The 17,371-nt window shown below is 37.2% G+C and overlaps 2 protein-coding genes across 5 annotated transcripts; one reads left to right on the top strand and one right to left on the bottom strand.

Annotated features, from left to right (window-relative positions):
* Nucleotides 538-10,050, top strand: LOC18767205 (SUPPRESSOR OF ABI3-5). Of its 4 annotated transcripts, XR_002272981.1 has the most exons (11): nt 586-755; nt 872-1,106; nt 1,765-1,890; nt 2,739-2,891; nt 4,019-4,148; nt 4,324-4,365; nt 6,358-6,696; nt 6,806-6,848; nt 7,468-7,767; nt 8,030-8,115; nt 8,741-8,818. XR_002272981.1 is itself a non-coding variant. In XM_007199812.2 (10 exons), exons 1-10 carry the CDS (start codon nt 682-684, stop codon nt 9,729-9,731), a joined length of 1,287 nt encoding a protein of 428 aa, XP_007199874.1. In that variant the 5' UTR covers nt 538-681; the 3' UTR covers nt 9,732-10,050. The 4 variants fall into 4 exon arrangements, 2 of the variants coding, with proteins under 2 accessions (XP_007199874.1, XP_020426129.1); XM_007199812.2 differs by lacking the exons at nt 7,468-7,767; nt 8,030-8,115 and adding an exon at nt 9,665-10,050 and having other exon boundaries at nt 538-755; XR_002272980.1 differs by lacking the exon at nt 8,030-8,115 and having other exon boundaries at nt 8,741-8,821.
* LOC18768487 (F-box/LRR-repeat protein At2g43260) lies at nt 12,608-13,978 on the bottom strand. Its single transcript, XM_007199308.1, has one exon. The coding sequence runs from the start codon at nt 13,976-13,978 to the stop codon at nt 12,608-12,610; it is 1,371 nt and encodes a 456-aa protein (XP_007199370.1).

Raw genomic sequence — 17,371 nt, 5'->3', positions numbered from 1 at the left:
AAAAGGAGTGCAATAGTGAGTAAATAGTTGAATTTACATCCAACGGTGAGTGACTACAGATCTCTTGGATCCCTGTAGTCTAAGAGATCAGGATTGTAAAAAGTAACTAGAGTCTGCTTTTAAAAACTACTATCAAATGGCCACTGCTTTTAAAATAATAGATTTTGGTGAAAAAAACAATCCTAAACGGAAATCAACCCCAATACAATCGGCATGTTTCTTTAATTTTGTAGCACATGATTTAGGAATTTAATAATATTTCTTTTTTGTTTGAAAAAAAAACTTCCCAATTATTTCTCAAATTTGTTATTTTATTTTATTTTTTTAGGAGCAATTTTTTATTTATTGAGAGAGCTAATATACTAAATTTATACACATTACATGAATGTTAAGACGACTCAAATTCATAATCTTACTTGGAAAGTAATTGCTCTGAACTACTACACAGATTTTGAGTAACTATTTTATATTATTATTTTTTGTTTCGAGGGAGATTGAGTGTAATTCAAGCGAGGTTTTTACTATAGTTGACATTTATGAAAATGCGGGGTAAATTAGGATTAAAAACTCGGTTCAAACCCAGAGTCAGAAAACTTTCTACCCAGTGATTCGAAGTGAATACTCATAAAATCGTTAACAAGAAACCAAAAGCTGCTCTTCCATTTCGTCGATTGAATTTCAATGGAATCCAATCCTTCACGCTCCAATCTGAAACGCCCTTTCTTTGAAGACGACGGCTCCGACAAACCCCAAGCGTAACAATTCTCAAAACCCTAATTGACAACCAATTATTTATTTCTTTATTTAGTTGTGGCTTCTGTTTGTTTCTCAGGAAACCATTTTACTGGAAATTTTTTGGGTTCATGTGCAGGCAAAAAAGGGTTAGATTCCCCAAGGGGAAGAAGGCGAGGCCAGGAGATGAAGCCGTAAACAGAGGCAGACCTGAGGAGGCGGTTGGGGTTGGGATTGGCCCGACTCCATTGACGGACCCTCGTTCTGCCGCCAAAGAACGGGCCAAGCGCCGAAGCCAAATCACAACTGAGCTTTTCAGTGAAGAGACTGCGGGCATTCTCAACGATGTCTCTGCTGCTGAAGTTACTTACAAGGTGTGTGTGATATTCTGTATTCGATTGATACCTTTGCAATTGTCGACATTGCAATCAAAGTAATGCTTTCGTTGTTCGGTGCTTTTTCTTCTATCACTATCATTTTGCGTTGTTCGGTGCTTATTCATTCCTCACGTTTTGTTTCGGGGAATAAGCCTTTCGAACCTTTGAAGTTTGTAGCTGATATGAACTGCATTTGGTTGGTTTCCTAAGGAGTTTAGAATTTTACTTCTTTTTGGTGTTATATTTGTCATCTTGTAACAATGCGCTTCATAGTTACAACTTACATGGTGTTGTTGAGGCTGTGTGCCTGTTGCTAATGCTTTCAATGAAAACTTCCCTGATACAGCATCTAGTCTGTGTCGTTGCTTTAAGATACAAATCATGTGATTTGACCATTATTATTATCTTCTTGTGGTGGAAACATTTGTTTTTATATGTCAGTAGTTCCACAATCATTTGTTTTTATATGTCAGTAGTTCCACAATCATTTATAGTGCCATGCATGTTTTTTGTTAAAGGAGCACATCTGTAATTTGGAATGGTTCTTTCCTGAATTGGCAGCATTTTTGTGAGTCGAGATGATTGCCAGATTCTTCTGTTAATTGGATTTGGATCAGTGGAAAGGATAGCCAATGATTGGGGTATCTTTTGGCAGGATTACGACGACTTTGTTGAGGATGGGATTCCAATAGAACCTTTCAACTTGAACAAGGAGAGGGAAGAAGGTTATTTTGATGCAGATGGAAATTTTGTTGAATATGCCAATAAAAATGAAGTCGAGGTAAACATGTGTAGCATTTTTTAAGGATAAATAGTTCTATGAAGTCGAGGTAAACATGTGTAGCATTTTTGAAGGCTAAATAGTTATTCGTTTTGCTTCTAAAAGCCAATTTTTAGTTTTCTTTTGGGTGATTAAGTGTATCTAGTACAATTAGGTCCTGGAATTTACTGCTTTACTATGCTCATAAAGCATTAATATATGCATACTGAGTTTTTTTGTCTCTTTTTAATTAATAGAATGATGTGATTCAGTTAAAAGGCAAAAATTCTCTGTACAAGTTTACTAAAATTGGAATTTATCTTTTTTGTCGTAGAATAGTTCGAGAACACGTGAAAATGCATAATGTTCTTGAAGTACACTGCGAATACCAACTAATTGGATTTGTTACGCATATTTTCGAGACTGAGGCATTTTATGTCAAGCACAAGAACAGTGAGGTGGAAACCTTTCAAGAATTCAATTCTATGATTAAAAAATGGAGATTAATATAATTGAAATAAAGTACTTATTGTCATCCAAGATAATAATCAACCCCAAAACTGCTTATTATCTATATTTTGTTCCTTTCTTCTGCCACTTTTTGCTACATAATGTCATCATGGATGTCACATCAACTTTGTCATTCTAGTGCTTGTGCACGCAGTTCACATAGATTAAAAAAATAAAAATAAATTAATAAGCTGGGAGGTACGGAGCTACTTACATATAGTTAAAGCTAAATAACACAGCATAGCCGAGAGCTTATTACAAGCTGGAAAGTGCTCTTGAAGGCACACTTACGACTCGCCTTTTAAAACAATGGTTACAATTATGTGTTCAGTTTCTCAATTTAATATGGAATTTTGTAGGATGCATGGCTTGATAGTGTTGAAGTTGATACAAAATATGCTGGAAAAGGGTTTGCAGTAACAAAAGATGATGATGATGTCCAAGATTTGTCTTCTGATGATGTTGGGAAGATTAAAAGACGTATTGCTGATGTGCTTGAGCCAGGGGAAACGGTATACTAGCATTCATCTTACTCAGTCTTCTTCTTTGAATTAATTGTTTTCATTTGAAATTTCAATTATGTGAAGTGCTAAATCTAACATTGTTTGTGTTGTATGAGAAGAAACCATTAAACTCTATAAAATACTGCAAAAATGATAAAACCTATGACATAGGCTCGAGTGTGCATTGATGACCTAGGATTGCAAAGGTATAAGAAAAGTGAAGCAGTGCCTACGAGTTTGTCCTCTGTGTCTCAAATAGTGATCCTCTTCTTACTCTCGTGATGGCAATTCAACTAGAGTGGGAAAATGGTGGTGAAGCTCCTTGGTTGTTTGGGTTTGTTTGAAAATTGAATGCCCCTCTGGTACATTTGAGAAGTTTTGGCTTCTCCAATGGATTTTTCTTCCTCCTTGATGGAGTCAATTTTGATCTAGCCAAACCAAATGAGGGCCTAGTTTTTATAATGGACAGTTTTCACTAGCTTTAGCGAAATAATTGGGCTAAGATAAAACGAACTAGTGGACCTCTCTTATCCTGAAGCAAAACCGTCCTAACAAATGAGTCTTTATGGAGAAAATGCAAGTGGTCCATCAGAAGTACACTTAGGTAGTGAATCCTACAGTTGGGTCTACTTACTGTGGATAAGGTTGGACCTTACAGATGCAAGTGTGTACCTCTCTAAGGTGGGCCACAGGAGTAGACAGCCTCCTTGGACTTGGACCTTCAACTTTTGTTGCGCTTGGGCCTGTCACGTAACACTTGGCAAATTTTAGATTTTCCTAGCGTAATATTTAGCAAAGCAAAAACAGTAGAATATGGTCATATCGTGAAGATAAGAACAATAGAAAATGATCGTATGCAAGATTGGCATACAACACAAGGAGCAATATACAATGTGAAATTGGTCCTGAAAATTAAGGGCCTTACACTCCATCATATGTGGTTGTAGGAATTTTGGCACTTTGACTGCATGAATGCAGAAGGGCGTTTGTTTGGAACACAAAGGATTGTTGTAAATAATTCAAATGCAATATTGTTTTTGGCGACTTAAATTGCACTAAAGTAGCTGTTATGTTTTGGTTGATTGCCTACCACTTCCAACATCAATTGTATGAAGTAAAAATTTCTACTGTGGCAGGTTTTACAAGCTTTGAGGAGATTGAAGGGAACTTCAAATAACAAGAAGGAGAAGATGTCGGCTGAAACAAAGCGTGTATTTGACCAATTAACTGAAGATGCCACAAACCTGATGGATAATGGTGAATCCAGTTAAGTGTGTTATTGTTCTAGGAAAACTGCATTAGTTTTGTATAATCTGGTGTAGTTGCTTTAGTCAGATCTAGTACAGGCACTTAGAAAATATGTTTTATTTCCGTAAACCTTTGGTAAGGAATCAGTTTCTGTTTTGGCAGAGTGCTTATTGGTTGAAGTTTTATTTTGCAGATGTCTATCATGAAAAGAAAGAGATGTTTGAGCGTGAGGCAGGTCAGTGATATGGTTTATCTTTCACTTTTCTGAATTTTGGTATTTAATTTTCTTCTTCTACCAATCTTTTAATCCCCCTAGCTTAAGAGGAGAAGCTATAATCATGGTCTGTCTCTGTGTACTATTTTTTGTGTATGCATGCATAAACCTAGTTATGATGCCTTGTCAGCTTCTTTGTGTTGTTTAGTTTTAGTAAGATTTACACTTTTAACTTAAAGAAAATTATGCCTTCCATTGGAGGTCTGACTCTGGCAGGGCCCAGGCTATAGCGTCCGTAGCCTGGGTTTTCCAGTTTATGGTGCGCACAGCCGTGTCGGCTTTTTTTAATTAATTATTTTTTGTAAGGGTATGGTAAAGAAAAGAAATTAGGGTAAGGGCAGTGGAAAAGCAAGGGTAGGGGTAGTTTGAGGATTTTTGGTTGGTGGCATAGTAAAGTTTGAGTTATTATTCATTTTCTAAAATTTATGAAAACTTCTGTGGAGATTGGAATAGTAGCTGGATGGGCTGAACATATTGGAGGTGTCAATAGCACCACTCTTTGCCATGTCTGTTTATTTTTTATGTGAGGTGTTTGGTGCCAAATGGTGTAGGAAAGCTTTGCTATTCAGAAATCATAAATCAAGGATCCTGTGATCAGTATAGGTTGCAAGGGCTCGAATTGCAAGGCCTGTATTTGGGAGAAGTTGAAGGTTATGGATGCCAAAAGTGTGAATGCTCAACTTCCCAAAGAATTTGTTGGTAAAATTTAAAAAGAGAAGTTGATATCTGGAACAGAAGCAACAATACAGTTCTTGAGGAAACTAGGGTTATGATTTAATGAAACAAGAATTGGAAAAGTAAGTTGAGATGGACTGAGTTTGGCTTTGGAATTGAAATAGACAAGGGAGTTTGGAAATCTGAGTTATTTTTGCTGTTTTCAACAACCTGAGAATAATATTTTGGATCAATTATGATTTTGAGATAGTAATTGATGGTGGGTTGTGTTAGGACTTAGAAAACCATTGATTTTAGAATGTCTTTTAGGAAGAAGACTATTCAAAGAAAGCAATCTTTGCTAGTACAGTTCATTAATTGAGGTTGTATGTTTTGCTCTTATGAATGTTTAGCTTATATAGAAGATAAATCCCAATGGAATGGGGAACTACCATTTGAAGATATCTCAAATAACATGAAAATAAACTATAATCACACATAATCATCCCAAAACCAGGTGCTCTCAAGTTTGAAATTTATGGGAAAACTGGTTACAAGAATATTACAAAAATAGCCATCTAATGTGTTTTAGTCAATCCAAGATTTAAGTAGTTTATTTTCCTCTATGTTCGCGCTAATACACTTTTAGGGGATAATCTACAATTCTCCAGGTATAGAGGTTTTCTTCTATAATTCGCTTTTCAATAAGTAATAGCTGTCATTTAGAAAGGGCAAGAGCGAAAAATCCAATTACATAAGAATGAGAGTTTTCAAAAATCATCAATGTGAAACCTGTCAAGAGACAATTAACACTTTCAGCAAGTTCACCTTAGTCTTCAAAGAAGATGCTCGTCTGTTTGGGAAAAAAAAAAAAGAAAAGAAAAGAAAAGAAAAGAAAAAAAAGTTCCTCGACATCAGACTTAAAGGAATTGTTATCTGAATTGCACAAAAGGGCTCTGGAATAATAATCATTTTGGGGAAATGATTCTTTTCGTAATGAGTATTCACATCTTTAAAAGAAAAGATAAATAGAGAGAAGAAAAGAAAAGGATCGGTGGGTGTCAATCATAAGTTTGCTCCCTATTTTATTTTATCATTATAAGAAACAAGCTTTCATTAATAAAAAGAAACATTTCAAAACATGGGCAAGTTGTCCACTGGACAAACTGGCCTGCACAACGACAACAGCAACACAGATCAAACAACCTAACATTACATGGGTGAAATCTAAAATACAGCATGACACCAATTAGAGCTAGCTATGCTCATATATAACTGTTTTTATCCTTTCTTTTTCAGAAGGATATGAGAGCTTAGCTCGGGCAAGAAGGGAAGGCACCTCCACAAGTGCATACCAGGGGAAATCTGTTCTTAGCATGGAGTGGGGCACTTCCTCTGATGTAACCAGTCCAGGAGTACCCTCTTCAATACTGCCCGAAACTGCTGTTGGTTCTTCCAATTCTAATGCACCCGCTGCAGAAACCACGAGTAATGGTGCTGATGCGTTTGATATATTTGCGGAAGATGATGAACATGTAATTGCTAAACCATCTTCTGAAGGAAGTGATGTGATCTGTGGCCCTAATTCTGATGGAGTCAGCTCACTGTCTTCAAACAACTTAAACGCTTATTCTGAGAGTAAGCTTTTTTCTGTTGATTTTGATTAGAAAATTTAACATTTTGGGTGGGTTATTAGCAGTTGCTTCCTAACTTCTTTTTTTTTTTTTTTTTTTTTTGTTTCTTTCAGATGGAGTTTTGCAAAATGATTATGTGTTTGATGAGTCTTCTGGGTACTCTCTCTATCTACATCTCTCTATCTCTCTCTCCACCCAAATAAATAAATAAAATCCTTGATTGCTTGTACTTGTATAGTGAACTCATTGATTTTGTTTTGTTTTATTTATTTGGTACGATTGATATTGACTTGATACATAATAGTATTTAGTTGCTTCTTGTCTAGTCAGTAAATGCTAATCATCTATTCTTTAGACGTGGTGGAGAAATGCTCTTTGTGGGGAATGGAGTGGGACTAATTGAATTCATTTGCTTGCTGGCATTTGTTCTTTAGCCACTTTTAGATGGTTTGCTGTTATTGCTATTAAATGTTTGTGTGTCTGTGTTTACAGCTTTTCTATTATAAGGTTAAACCAATTTTTGCACTGCCGGTCAACCAGATTTAAATCCAATGTCCGAACCAGATTTTTGCACTGCTGGTCGACCGGCATGCACTGGCCAGGCGATCGGCAAGGCATCGTATTATAGAATATATATATATATATATATATTTTCCAGATTTAAATCTCCAGATTTTGTAGGCTGCAAGGAGCAAGTTGCTTCGATGGGCAGCCAGTCAATATATTTCATCTTTCTTTTTTTTAATTTAATTTTATTTTATCCCATTCTTGGCAGGGTTGACTACCTTAGGTGTTGAATCACCCTATGAGCTTAGAGTTTAGCTTTTAACTCTTGGGACCAAAACTCAACAGTTAAAAACTAAATATAAGCAAGTACCTGTGCTGGTCGACTGTTAGGAGGAAAAATTACAGTGCTGGTCACTTGGCGTCCTCATTGGATGAAACCCGAACATTTAAGTCTCAATATGGCTCTGACGTAACTGTTAGCTTTCATCCGTATGTGTACGTCCGTCAATTGGCACCATAGGTCATTTGAATTGGAGAGCAATTATTTTCATTTTTTTACTAGTACCAGGTGAGCCGCACAGGTTCTTCTCTTAGATTTTAAGCTTTATTTCTCGAAAACTCAAGATGTAATACTAAAATCTAAACTCATAGGGTGATTTTACACCCTAGAGTAATCAACTAAATCAAAAATGAGATTATAAAAAAAAAAGGGAAACATGATAAAAGATTGATGCCAATCAAAGCAACTTGCTCCGGCCTAAACCTTAAACTACATAGGGAAATGTTATCCCGTCTGAGAGTTTGGCAACATAACTATTTTACATTTCCAGATTGTATGGAGAGAAGCAATGCCCTGTGTGTGTGTATGTGTAAGGGGAGGGCTGCAACTGTGGAAGTTTGGTACTATTTTATAAAGGTTGACATCTCATCCAAATGTATTAGTTGAGTTTTATAAAAATCCATTCAAGAGCAGACAGTTCCCCATTAGAGTGATGCCTTGTCGTTTGAACAGACTCTGTATCTTCCTTTTTTTAAGTGTAGTTTCCATCCCAATAGGGTTTATTAATTTACAAGGACCTCATTTGTATATTTGAGTATTTTTATTCAAATAATTAATTTCGATATCTACTTTTAACACTAGCATTCGAATTGCTAGGGGTACCGTTCGTTGGTGCAGGGCATCCCCATTGTCTATGTATGCTACGGAAATGTTCTAATATATACATATACATGAATTAAATTTGTCAAAATACTACAAACATTGTATGCATAAATCAGTGCTTTAGAAAATCCTCTGGTTACAGAAATCGTATTTGTTATTCTTCATTTGTATATTTTGAGTAATTTTATTCCAATAATTAATTTCGAAATTTACTTTTAATATTTAATTACTTTCAAATTCCATTGGACTGACTGGTGATCCTTGGTCCAGTTGCTTTTCCTTGATGTTAAATAGTGATCTGAACTTTCACTTATATATGAGCAAATTTTTATGTGGCTATTTTGGACTAATATAACCTATGGTTGGTTAATCCTTCTAGGTACTATTATAGCAGCAGTTTGGGATATTATTATGATCCGTCCACAGGATTCTATTGCTCTGCTGCGTCGGGGCTGTGGTAAAGAAAGCTTGTCCTTATTTTTAGATTCCATTGCTTTTTGTTCTTTATGCAGTGCTCTTTTTGGGGTGGATAAGTCTTTGTTTGCATGTTTTGAATTTTCATACTGGTTGGTTACTTGTTAGTTGGATAGGTCCTGGTTTATTCTCAGTTCTTTACATAGTCTAAGGGTTAGAAGTTTCTAGGCTTACGTCCTTTAAGTTCTTAAATTGCACATTAGTAGATCTAGCTGCACTTCACACTAAATTTCAAACACAGTTCTGTTATTATCCCATTTGCTATCTGGGATTCTGGGCCTTTCATACCTTGTTTTCTTCATTGTAACTATGTGGTTAGTTTACTGCATAACCATGCATTGTTGAGCAATACTAGCACATAAATCACAACTAATTTCAATTACTTATTCTCCCATCGAGAAAAAAGGAAAGCAAGAGTGGTTTAGATGGCAAATAAAGTCTGTTAGGGGTACTTGCAGTACTTACAGCTGTTGTGTTCGACTTCGAGTGTATTAGATTTGAAGTAGTTTCCATCTGAAATTGTCATTATGTGTGGTGGGTTTTATTGGTCAGGAACATGGCTTTCCAATTACAAGTCATGACAACACAAGGCATAGCAACTGAAAACTTTCTGGATTTACTGATAATGTTGGGGACGATAATAGAAAGATGACACAGATTTAAATGAAAGTTTGGCTTCACCACCATAATCTACTGAGTTATTGGAATAGATTTGAAAGGAAGGTTTACACTACTTTGTATTGTTAATGGGTTGGTCAGTTGGTTCATGTAATTGCCAAAGATGTGTCTTGCAACCTTATACATGTTTTTTCTTTCTTTCCAAATATAGGTACTCGTTCAATGAGGAGACGGGCGCATATGATGAAATTCACCAGGCTGCAACCAGTGTGAATTGAGTAGGAAAGAGTTTTGCTGCTTCACTGAGTTTGTACAGACCAGAAAGCCAAAAGTTTAGGGTGAATTGTTGATGGGTCAGATTAGATATTTGATGCCCCCATAGTTCAATAGTACAACTTAGTATGGATTGTTGTCTCTCTCTCCCCTCCATAGTTTAATAGCACAGCTTAGTATGGATTGTTACTCTCTCTCTCTCTCACACACACACACCAATTTAGGCATAGTATGAAGTGAAAATCTCAGCGTTTAGCTGATCAGAATTATCTTGTTGGGGTAACACATCTTTGCAATCTACAAGACGGTTTTTTATTTATTTATAATTATTTAAATAATTTTTTATTATAAATATATATTTTTTATATATATAAAAAATTAAAGAAATTTCTTTTTTGTTGTCTTTTTGGTTTTGTAGGTTCAGAGCTGCCTTTTCCTTTTAGTATTATGCAATGATTACCGAGAAATTCTTACCTATTTTATACAAATGGGTAATCTCAAATGGGTCGCCCCCGTCTGAGATTTGCAGCATCTCTCCCTACCTCTTATTTGGTCCAAATTACCAACTTGTGGACAATCTGCTCTATTAGGTTTAATTTTAAGGAAATGCTTGGGTTTAATTTTTAAGCAAATCTACTTGGAACAAATTTTAGGTCTGTTTCTTTTCTTGAGATGAAAACAAAGTCACTTACAAGAAAAAGCCCCCTAATACAATGGAGGCCAAAGAGATCAAAATAGAAAGCATCAACAACAATAAGGGGTAGGCCATTCTCCCATAAACAAGGAGGAGGAAGTCGATGCCCAAAATTAGCCAGGGCATCCGCCAAAAAATTGGTTTTCTCTATGAGAATGGCGAAAGTGCACTTCACAAAAGGAGCTCAAATGGTAAATATCCTGCATGAGTAGCCATAAAGTCCATGGAGCTTGGCAATCAATGACTAATTTAGAATCTCCTTCCACTTGGATTTTCTTACATCCTCTGTTAATAGCAAAGGCAAGACCATCCCGTACGTAAAGATTGACACTCAGTCACAACAATGTTAGCCAAACCAATCTTCTTAGCATCAGCAAGAAGAACATTACCACTCTTTCGAAGAACAAAACCAATAGTTGCATCAGATTTTTGCACTGAGCCATCAAATTTAACTTAAAACAAGGAGGAAAGAACTCATGAAGTTGGAGTCTGTTTCTAAGTAGGAACCACACAAAACTTGTACTTCCGGCGGCACAGAGGTTCCACATTTTCTTAAGCAAACCCACCTGTGGATGAGGTGAACAATCCTGCATCTGAAGCTCATAAGCATTTTTGATAGTGAATTGAACCATTGGAACAGGGACCCAAAACAGCCTGGTCAGAAACCTGCAATAGCTTGCTTATGTTCCAAGTCTATTTCCGATTAAAGTGATTTAAGTTTTTATAGCAAGTCTAAGGAAAGTTTCATTGATGAGCAGGTATGATGAGATTGATTAGTGGAAAAGGGAAGATCCAGTTCCAAAAACATATGCTGTTGATAGCAGTCCCAAACCTTCGAATGGGTAAGCTTCGTTTTAAGTAGAAAAAAAAGATTCACTTCTTAGGTATTTTTTGGTAATAATTAACAAGCTGCTACCACTGATTGGATAAGTTAAACAATTCCATCCCAATTTAGCAAGGGCAGCAAGGTTAAAATGCGTGGTGGATCTAATTCCTAGTAAGTTTTTTTTCAGGTCAAGTTTAACGGCCATAGCTCCAAGTGAAGTATTCTTTTCTTTTAAAATAACTGAACCTCTCATGAGCAATGAGGATGTTATCAAAAATTAATCTCCTGGATGGAAAAGCACCCTGATTTTGAGAGATGCATTTAGTGAGGAGACAACTCAACCTAGCAGTAATGGTTTTAGCAATGATTTATTTGTATTTAAAATTTTTTAAAAAATCCATGTTGGAGTGGAAGGATGTGATTGGTGAAAAGAAATCCACCACAGCCGGTTGTCCAGTTTTTTTTAAGGTGGTTTTTTGTTCAGAACTTATTATGGATCGTTGGATCAAAATCATTTAAATCCAGTCGTTGAAAAACTAGTTGATGTAGGTTAGAATTTTCGCTGGACTCCAGAAACCCTAGATCTTTGTCCACTTGCGGTGAAGAGTTTCTCTGTTTTCGTAGCAGGAGGATGTGATGTAAAGTGGTTGGGACTCCGACCTAGTCATCTGGAGAGCACTGGTTTGCCTCCAAGGTGTATGCTGGTCATGAGTAAGGCTGATCTTGAGCTAGCGCAACGTCTGTTGGAAGAAGATTTTGTCAAGGAGAAGCTGGAATGGGTTAAGGAGCTGACGACAATGGTCAACACCCGGCGGAAGGTAGACATTGAGGCATTGTCCTCCATTGCGTTCTACGTCTTCCCCAGGGATTATTTTCCACAGAAGATGACACAGCAGGATGGGATATGAGTCTGACTGACTCATAGCTAGCTAGCTAGCTTTAATTATTCTGATTGCCATGCATGCTGAATAATATTATTTGTTATTCTTTTCCGGATTCCTGATGATGCATGCATAACTTGTAGTTGTGGTTGTTGTCTTTTTTATAGAAGCGATATTAGGAAGGGGGAATTGAATATACAACATTGGACCATGTGGTCCGATCCTTCTCTTTTAGCGCTGCGACTGTTCATATCTTAAATCGAATGCAAGTGGAGCAGTGACATGGGTTCTAATTAAGTTCTAAGGGTCGGCTTGCAGTTTCAACAAGTTCAGGCTTCTCAAATCCGCAGAGTCTAATGGAGTCTGCGGCTTGAGACCTGCAGTTCAGTGAAGTTCAAGTGACAACCATCTCAAGCTCAAAAAAATAAGCATAGCAAGATATAAAATATCATAATCAATAATCAAAAGAAGTTTACTCAATTAAACCTTAATTTGTATACTTCTCAACCCTCCTATACCAATTTCAAAACAATAACTGGGCAACATTGACCTCTGCATCATCTTCCCCACAGAAAAGAAATTTCCCTCCCCCGTCTTTGCTTCCATCAAGTCACCATATTTTCTTAGAGAAATATAGCCTCCGGTATAACTGAACACATCGACGGGCATAAGATCATCACAATCGCTCATTGAAGATGATCCAACTTGTACGGCTCTGATGCCACCACTATCGACATCCAAAAACACAACCATATTTCTAGATTTAGGATCTCTGAGAAAGATGCCATGTTCCCAAGCACCTACAGAACCAGGCCCAACACCAAGGAAATGAGAAGGAGTCTCCCATGGTTTCATGCAACAAGGATCAAGATCGATTTTTACGGCGTACTTTTTTTCCCACGTAAAGTTTTTGCAACTTTTCATCACCCATATCTCAATTTGGTCATGGTCATTTTTTTGAGGTGATGAAATTGCAGAAACATCAACAATGGAGAGACGTCCTCTAAAATTAATCAGGTGAATATCAATACGGTTGTCGAAGTCTGGCAAGTTGGTATGAGGAGTCCATTCGAACTCTTCCCTTTTGAAGTCAAAAGAAAGTATTCTCAATTCAAGATCAGAAGAGAGAACATAAACTAGCCAGTGCATGTTTCCATATGCAGACACACTGGCTTTGCTGCTTAGACAACAAGGTAGTGGAGGAACTGAGGATATTTGTCTCCATGACGATGAGGAGCTTGTGCCCAGGACATAAATTTGGACCACAATGTGGTCCGGGTCGCCGCGGGGTCCAAAAAGACGAACAATCTTGTGGGTGCTAGTCATGACATCGTATCCCATAGCATACAATTCATAGGCGCAGTGTGGCAGCGGTGGTGGGAGCTTTAGAACTTCTCCCCTGAGAGGATTGACTAGGAGGAGTTCATGATTTGCCTCTTTCTCCTTAAACAAAAGCAAGCCGTACGAAACAAACTCAAACTCTAGATTGAATCCGTTTCCAATGGAGTTGGAAATGTCAAAGACAAATTCGTTAATGGGCAACAATGGATCTTGAGCTTGCAAGGTGATTAATTGGGAGTTGGTAAGAACCATAACATGAGGCGGGTCTAAATCTTCATAATTGGACGTAGCGATATACTCTGAATGCTTGTGAGCAAAAGATGGGCAGTCAACTAAGCTACGCAAGGTCTTAGAGACACAAAGCAAAGAAAACAGTGATCTTGTGGGCAGCCTCAAAAGGATTGCCAGGAGGATCTCCAAGGGGAGGTCCATCAACTGCGTCTGCGTTGTGCTCTCGCTGCATTGCTTCATCATTATTCTCTTCTTGCTCCTCCTCTGGATCTCCTCCATAGTCCTAGCCTAGCTAGCCTCCTTCCACCCTTGCTTATTTACCTGCTATTAACCAAACAAATCAAAGATTCAATGAGGAAAGAGAGACAATGTGTCGTCTGATGAGTCATATGTTGTGGAATTGAAGAGTTGGATTTGTATATATATATAGAGGTTTGACGATCTCTTTTTCTCCAAGGAATCGGGGGAGGCCTCTATTCTATCCTTATTCAATCTTGGTTGTGTTTAGTCGGTCTTTGCCTTTCTTTCTTTTTTCTCTTTTTATTATTATTATTATTATTTAATAAAAGTAATTGAGATGGCATTTGGTATTCTATTTAACTATGGAATTCAAAAACTTTGATTTTTCTTAAACACAATGAGTTTTAAAATTCATTTTTTAGATTCAAAAACTTGTTTTGTATCCTATTCAAATAGGGAACTCAAAAACTTAAAACAACAAAGACTTCTAAAATCTATGTTTTAAGATTCAAAAACTTGTGCAGACATGGACTTAGTCAAGTTGACTAGAGCGGATGTGCTTCCCACTCTGCACCCGAATTTGAATCCCCTTCCCCGTAGTTTAGATTAGTTTAAAGTATAATATCGCTTGTATATAAAAAATTAAAAAAAAATAATTCAAAAACTTGTTTGGTATGCAACTTGAAAACAGTTTCTAGAATACCAAACGTGTACTGAATTAAAGTTCTATTTTTAAATTTAAAAAATTGGATTCAAATAGAATACCAAACATGCACTGAATCTTTATTATTTTCTATTAAGGAGTAATATAGACACATAATACACATCTGCTTAATTAAAGTTCATGAAAAGAAACACATAATCAGGATGAATGCACAGAGGGACAAGATTGGTCATGCGACCCCGTGGCGGCCGAAAAATTTGGCTACGGAGGTCCTCAGACGACCTCGTTGGTTGGATGGTGTGTGACCCCAAGGTGACCAAGAAACTCCCTAGTCCCCGTGGACCAGAAGAACGGGATTGGTGTATATATATATATATCCTGCACACAGTATTATACCTAATTGTACAAGGGATACCTTAATCACTTCATCAAAACAACACCAGAAAATTGACCCGGATCATCTGTTCCTCCAGCAGCACGCATGCCACGGATTATCATTGACCTCTGGGAAATTGTTGAATAGAATAAAGAGTGTGATATGCGAAGAGAAACATTTAAACAAATAGCCAGAAAAGAGAATTTCTTGAGCGAAAATTGACCAATGAATTTTAAGGATATGTCTTTTAGGACAATAACTTAATTTGGGGAGATTTTGAGCCGAATGCAGTGTTTTGATTCAGATGAACATTTTGATGATATAAACAGAAAAATAAGTAGGCCTCTGTTATAGCATTTGTAGAGGATTTGAGTGCTGATCCTCTTCTTCTGAAAAACCAAGTGGGATTGTATATGTGGTTTGAAGTTAGCCCAGAATTGACATGGGGCCAATGTTTACTCTTTGATTCTAATGAAAGGGAAGATCTGAGTGCTGCAAAAGAGGAGAAGTGAGTTTCCAAAGAGTAACAAAAGAGAAGTATATTACAAACTTATGCCCCCAATATCTATTTGAGCTCTATATTTAAGCATATTTCAGTATTCAATCCAAGAAACAAACATCCAAGGTTAAAAAATATAGTAGATGGGGGGTTGAGTCGAATCGAATCCAATGAAAAGTTTGCCAATGTGCTTGAATCGTGGTCATTGATACTATATTGTCGACATAATTAAACAGATGAGATCCAGTTTAAGTAGTTGGGACTTGGAAGTCATGAAATTCATAATTTTGTTGACATACACTATACACAATTGTTCGAAACTGATTAGTTTCTTAGCTCTGTCCTAAGGAAATCAGCATTGATGATTCATTGAAGCACCAATATGTATGCTGATCCAGAGAAGAAATTCGTCAAGTTATTTGAATGGAAGCTAATGAAAAACACACACATATGTACTTATGTAGTTATTTGAATGGGGCTTAACCACACTGTGGAGACAAACCAGTGCTCTCCAGATGACTAGTGCTGCTCTAAAACAAGAAACTATCTTCAAACAACCAAAAATAAAAAGGAAAGATTATTTTCGTAGTCAATTAGAAAAAAGAAATAGTGTGACAACAATGAAATTTATTGAGTTAAAAGAAAGGAAAAAAAGAAGAAGGTAACAGTGATCAATCTATACATTAGCTTAATTGGTAGCTAAGACGTTTGTAGTCTTCTATACTTTGACCAAAGCATTGCAGTTGTTTCCTGCAATCTCTACCCATGATCCATTAATACCGTATTTCTCGGCTATTTCTTGCACAGTTTTCATTTTTTCGTCACTTTGAGGATTTGTATCTGCAAGCTTCTTCATCATCATGATATCCACACCACAATTAGGTCGTATGTTCGTAGCCGCAGAGACAAAAGTCTTTCCATATTTCTTCTTGAAAATATTCTTAAGTGTCACCAGTTCTGGAATCTCATGAGAGCACTTTTTGGCTGCAAAGACTAGACTACTTATCCCTTCTTTCAAGTTCTCTGGGCATTCCCTCACCTCTTTGATGGTCGACAGTCTGTCCACAACCATATCGCAGAAGGCCTCGATGAATTCGTACGCAACAGAAACATTCTGCTCTCTTATAACCCGTTTGATCAGGACATGAGCAGGGCTGGCAATAGGGTCTTCGCCGGCCCGAAGGCGACTTGCGATGTCACTCTTCATCTTAGCCACCTCATCTTGTTTCTTCTTTTGCAAGAATCGCGCTTTTACCACCACTGTCTCCACCGTCTCTTTGCATTCGGAGGAGTCGAAACCGCAGCAAAAGAGCTTCATGATGAGCTTCATCTTGGTTTGGAGGAGGAAGAGGAGGAGAAGAAAGCTTGGAACAAGCAACTTCAAACCACACCAATGAGAGTTTTGAGTGAAACTAGTTATGAGAGAGTGGAGTTATATAGAGGGAGCTGAATTAAGAAAAGGAAAGCCCAAACCAATATCCTTTTAGGAATCCCTTTCTCTTTAGGATATTGGACCTTAATTAACAAGCACCAACCTGTACAACGGTGAAGGAAGAAAGATAAAAAGCAAAGCAAAAAAGCTGACAGCTCACATGGGCTATATAAAAAGATTAGGTCGGAGTTCCAACCACATCGCATCCTCCTGCTACGAAAAGAGAGAAACTCTTCACCGCAAGTGGACTAGTGTCCCCGACAGCTGACATTGGGAGATCCAACTCCTCCTTCATCTTCCTTACAAAGCCGACTGCATATTCGAGGGCGGGCTCTCGTGTGTGTGGACAAGGATACAAGAAAACGTATCGTCAACCTTATCCTTGGCCAATTCACAGAAACCATTCAGACTACTCCCACACAATATTATGTACTTTGCTTTGCTCTCCATATCACTATCGC

This window comes from Prunus persica, chromosome G8 (assembly GCF_000346465.2).
Source record: "Prunus persica cultivar Lovell chromosome G8, Prunus_persica_NCBIv2, whole genome shotgun sequence".
Taxonomy (NCBI): domain Eukaryota; kingdom Viridiplantae; phylum Streptophyta; class Magnoliopsida; order Rosales; family Rosaceae; genus Prunus; species Prunus persica.
This window is presented reverse-complemented; position numbering and strand designations above follow the sequence as displayed.

Bases quoted from the DNA above. Each gene is read 5' to 3' on its own strand.
- LOC18767205 (XM_007199812.2), top strand. From the start codon at position 682: ATGGAATCCAATCCTTCACGCTCCAATCTGAAACGCCCTTTCTTTGAA. The intron at 2,892-4,018 runs GTATACTAGCAT...CTACTGTGGCAG, and splicing joins TGCTTGAGCCAGGGGAAACG to GTTTTACAAGCTTTGAGGAG. The intron at 6,849-8,740 runs GTACTCTCTCTA...TAATCCTTCTAG, and splicing joins GTGTTTGATGAGTCTTCTGG to GTACTATTATAGCAGCAGTT.
- LOC18768487 (XM_007199308.1), bottom strand. From the start codon at position 13,978: ATGGAGGAGATCCAGAGGAGGAGCAAGAAGAGAATAATGATGAAGCAA.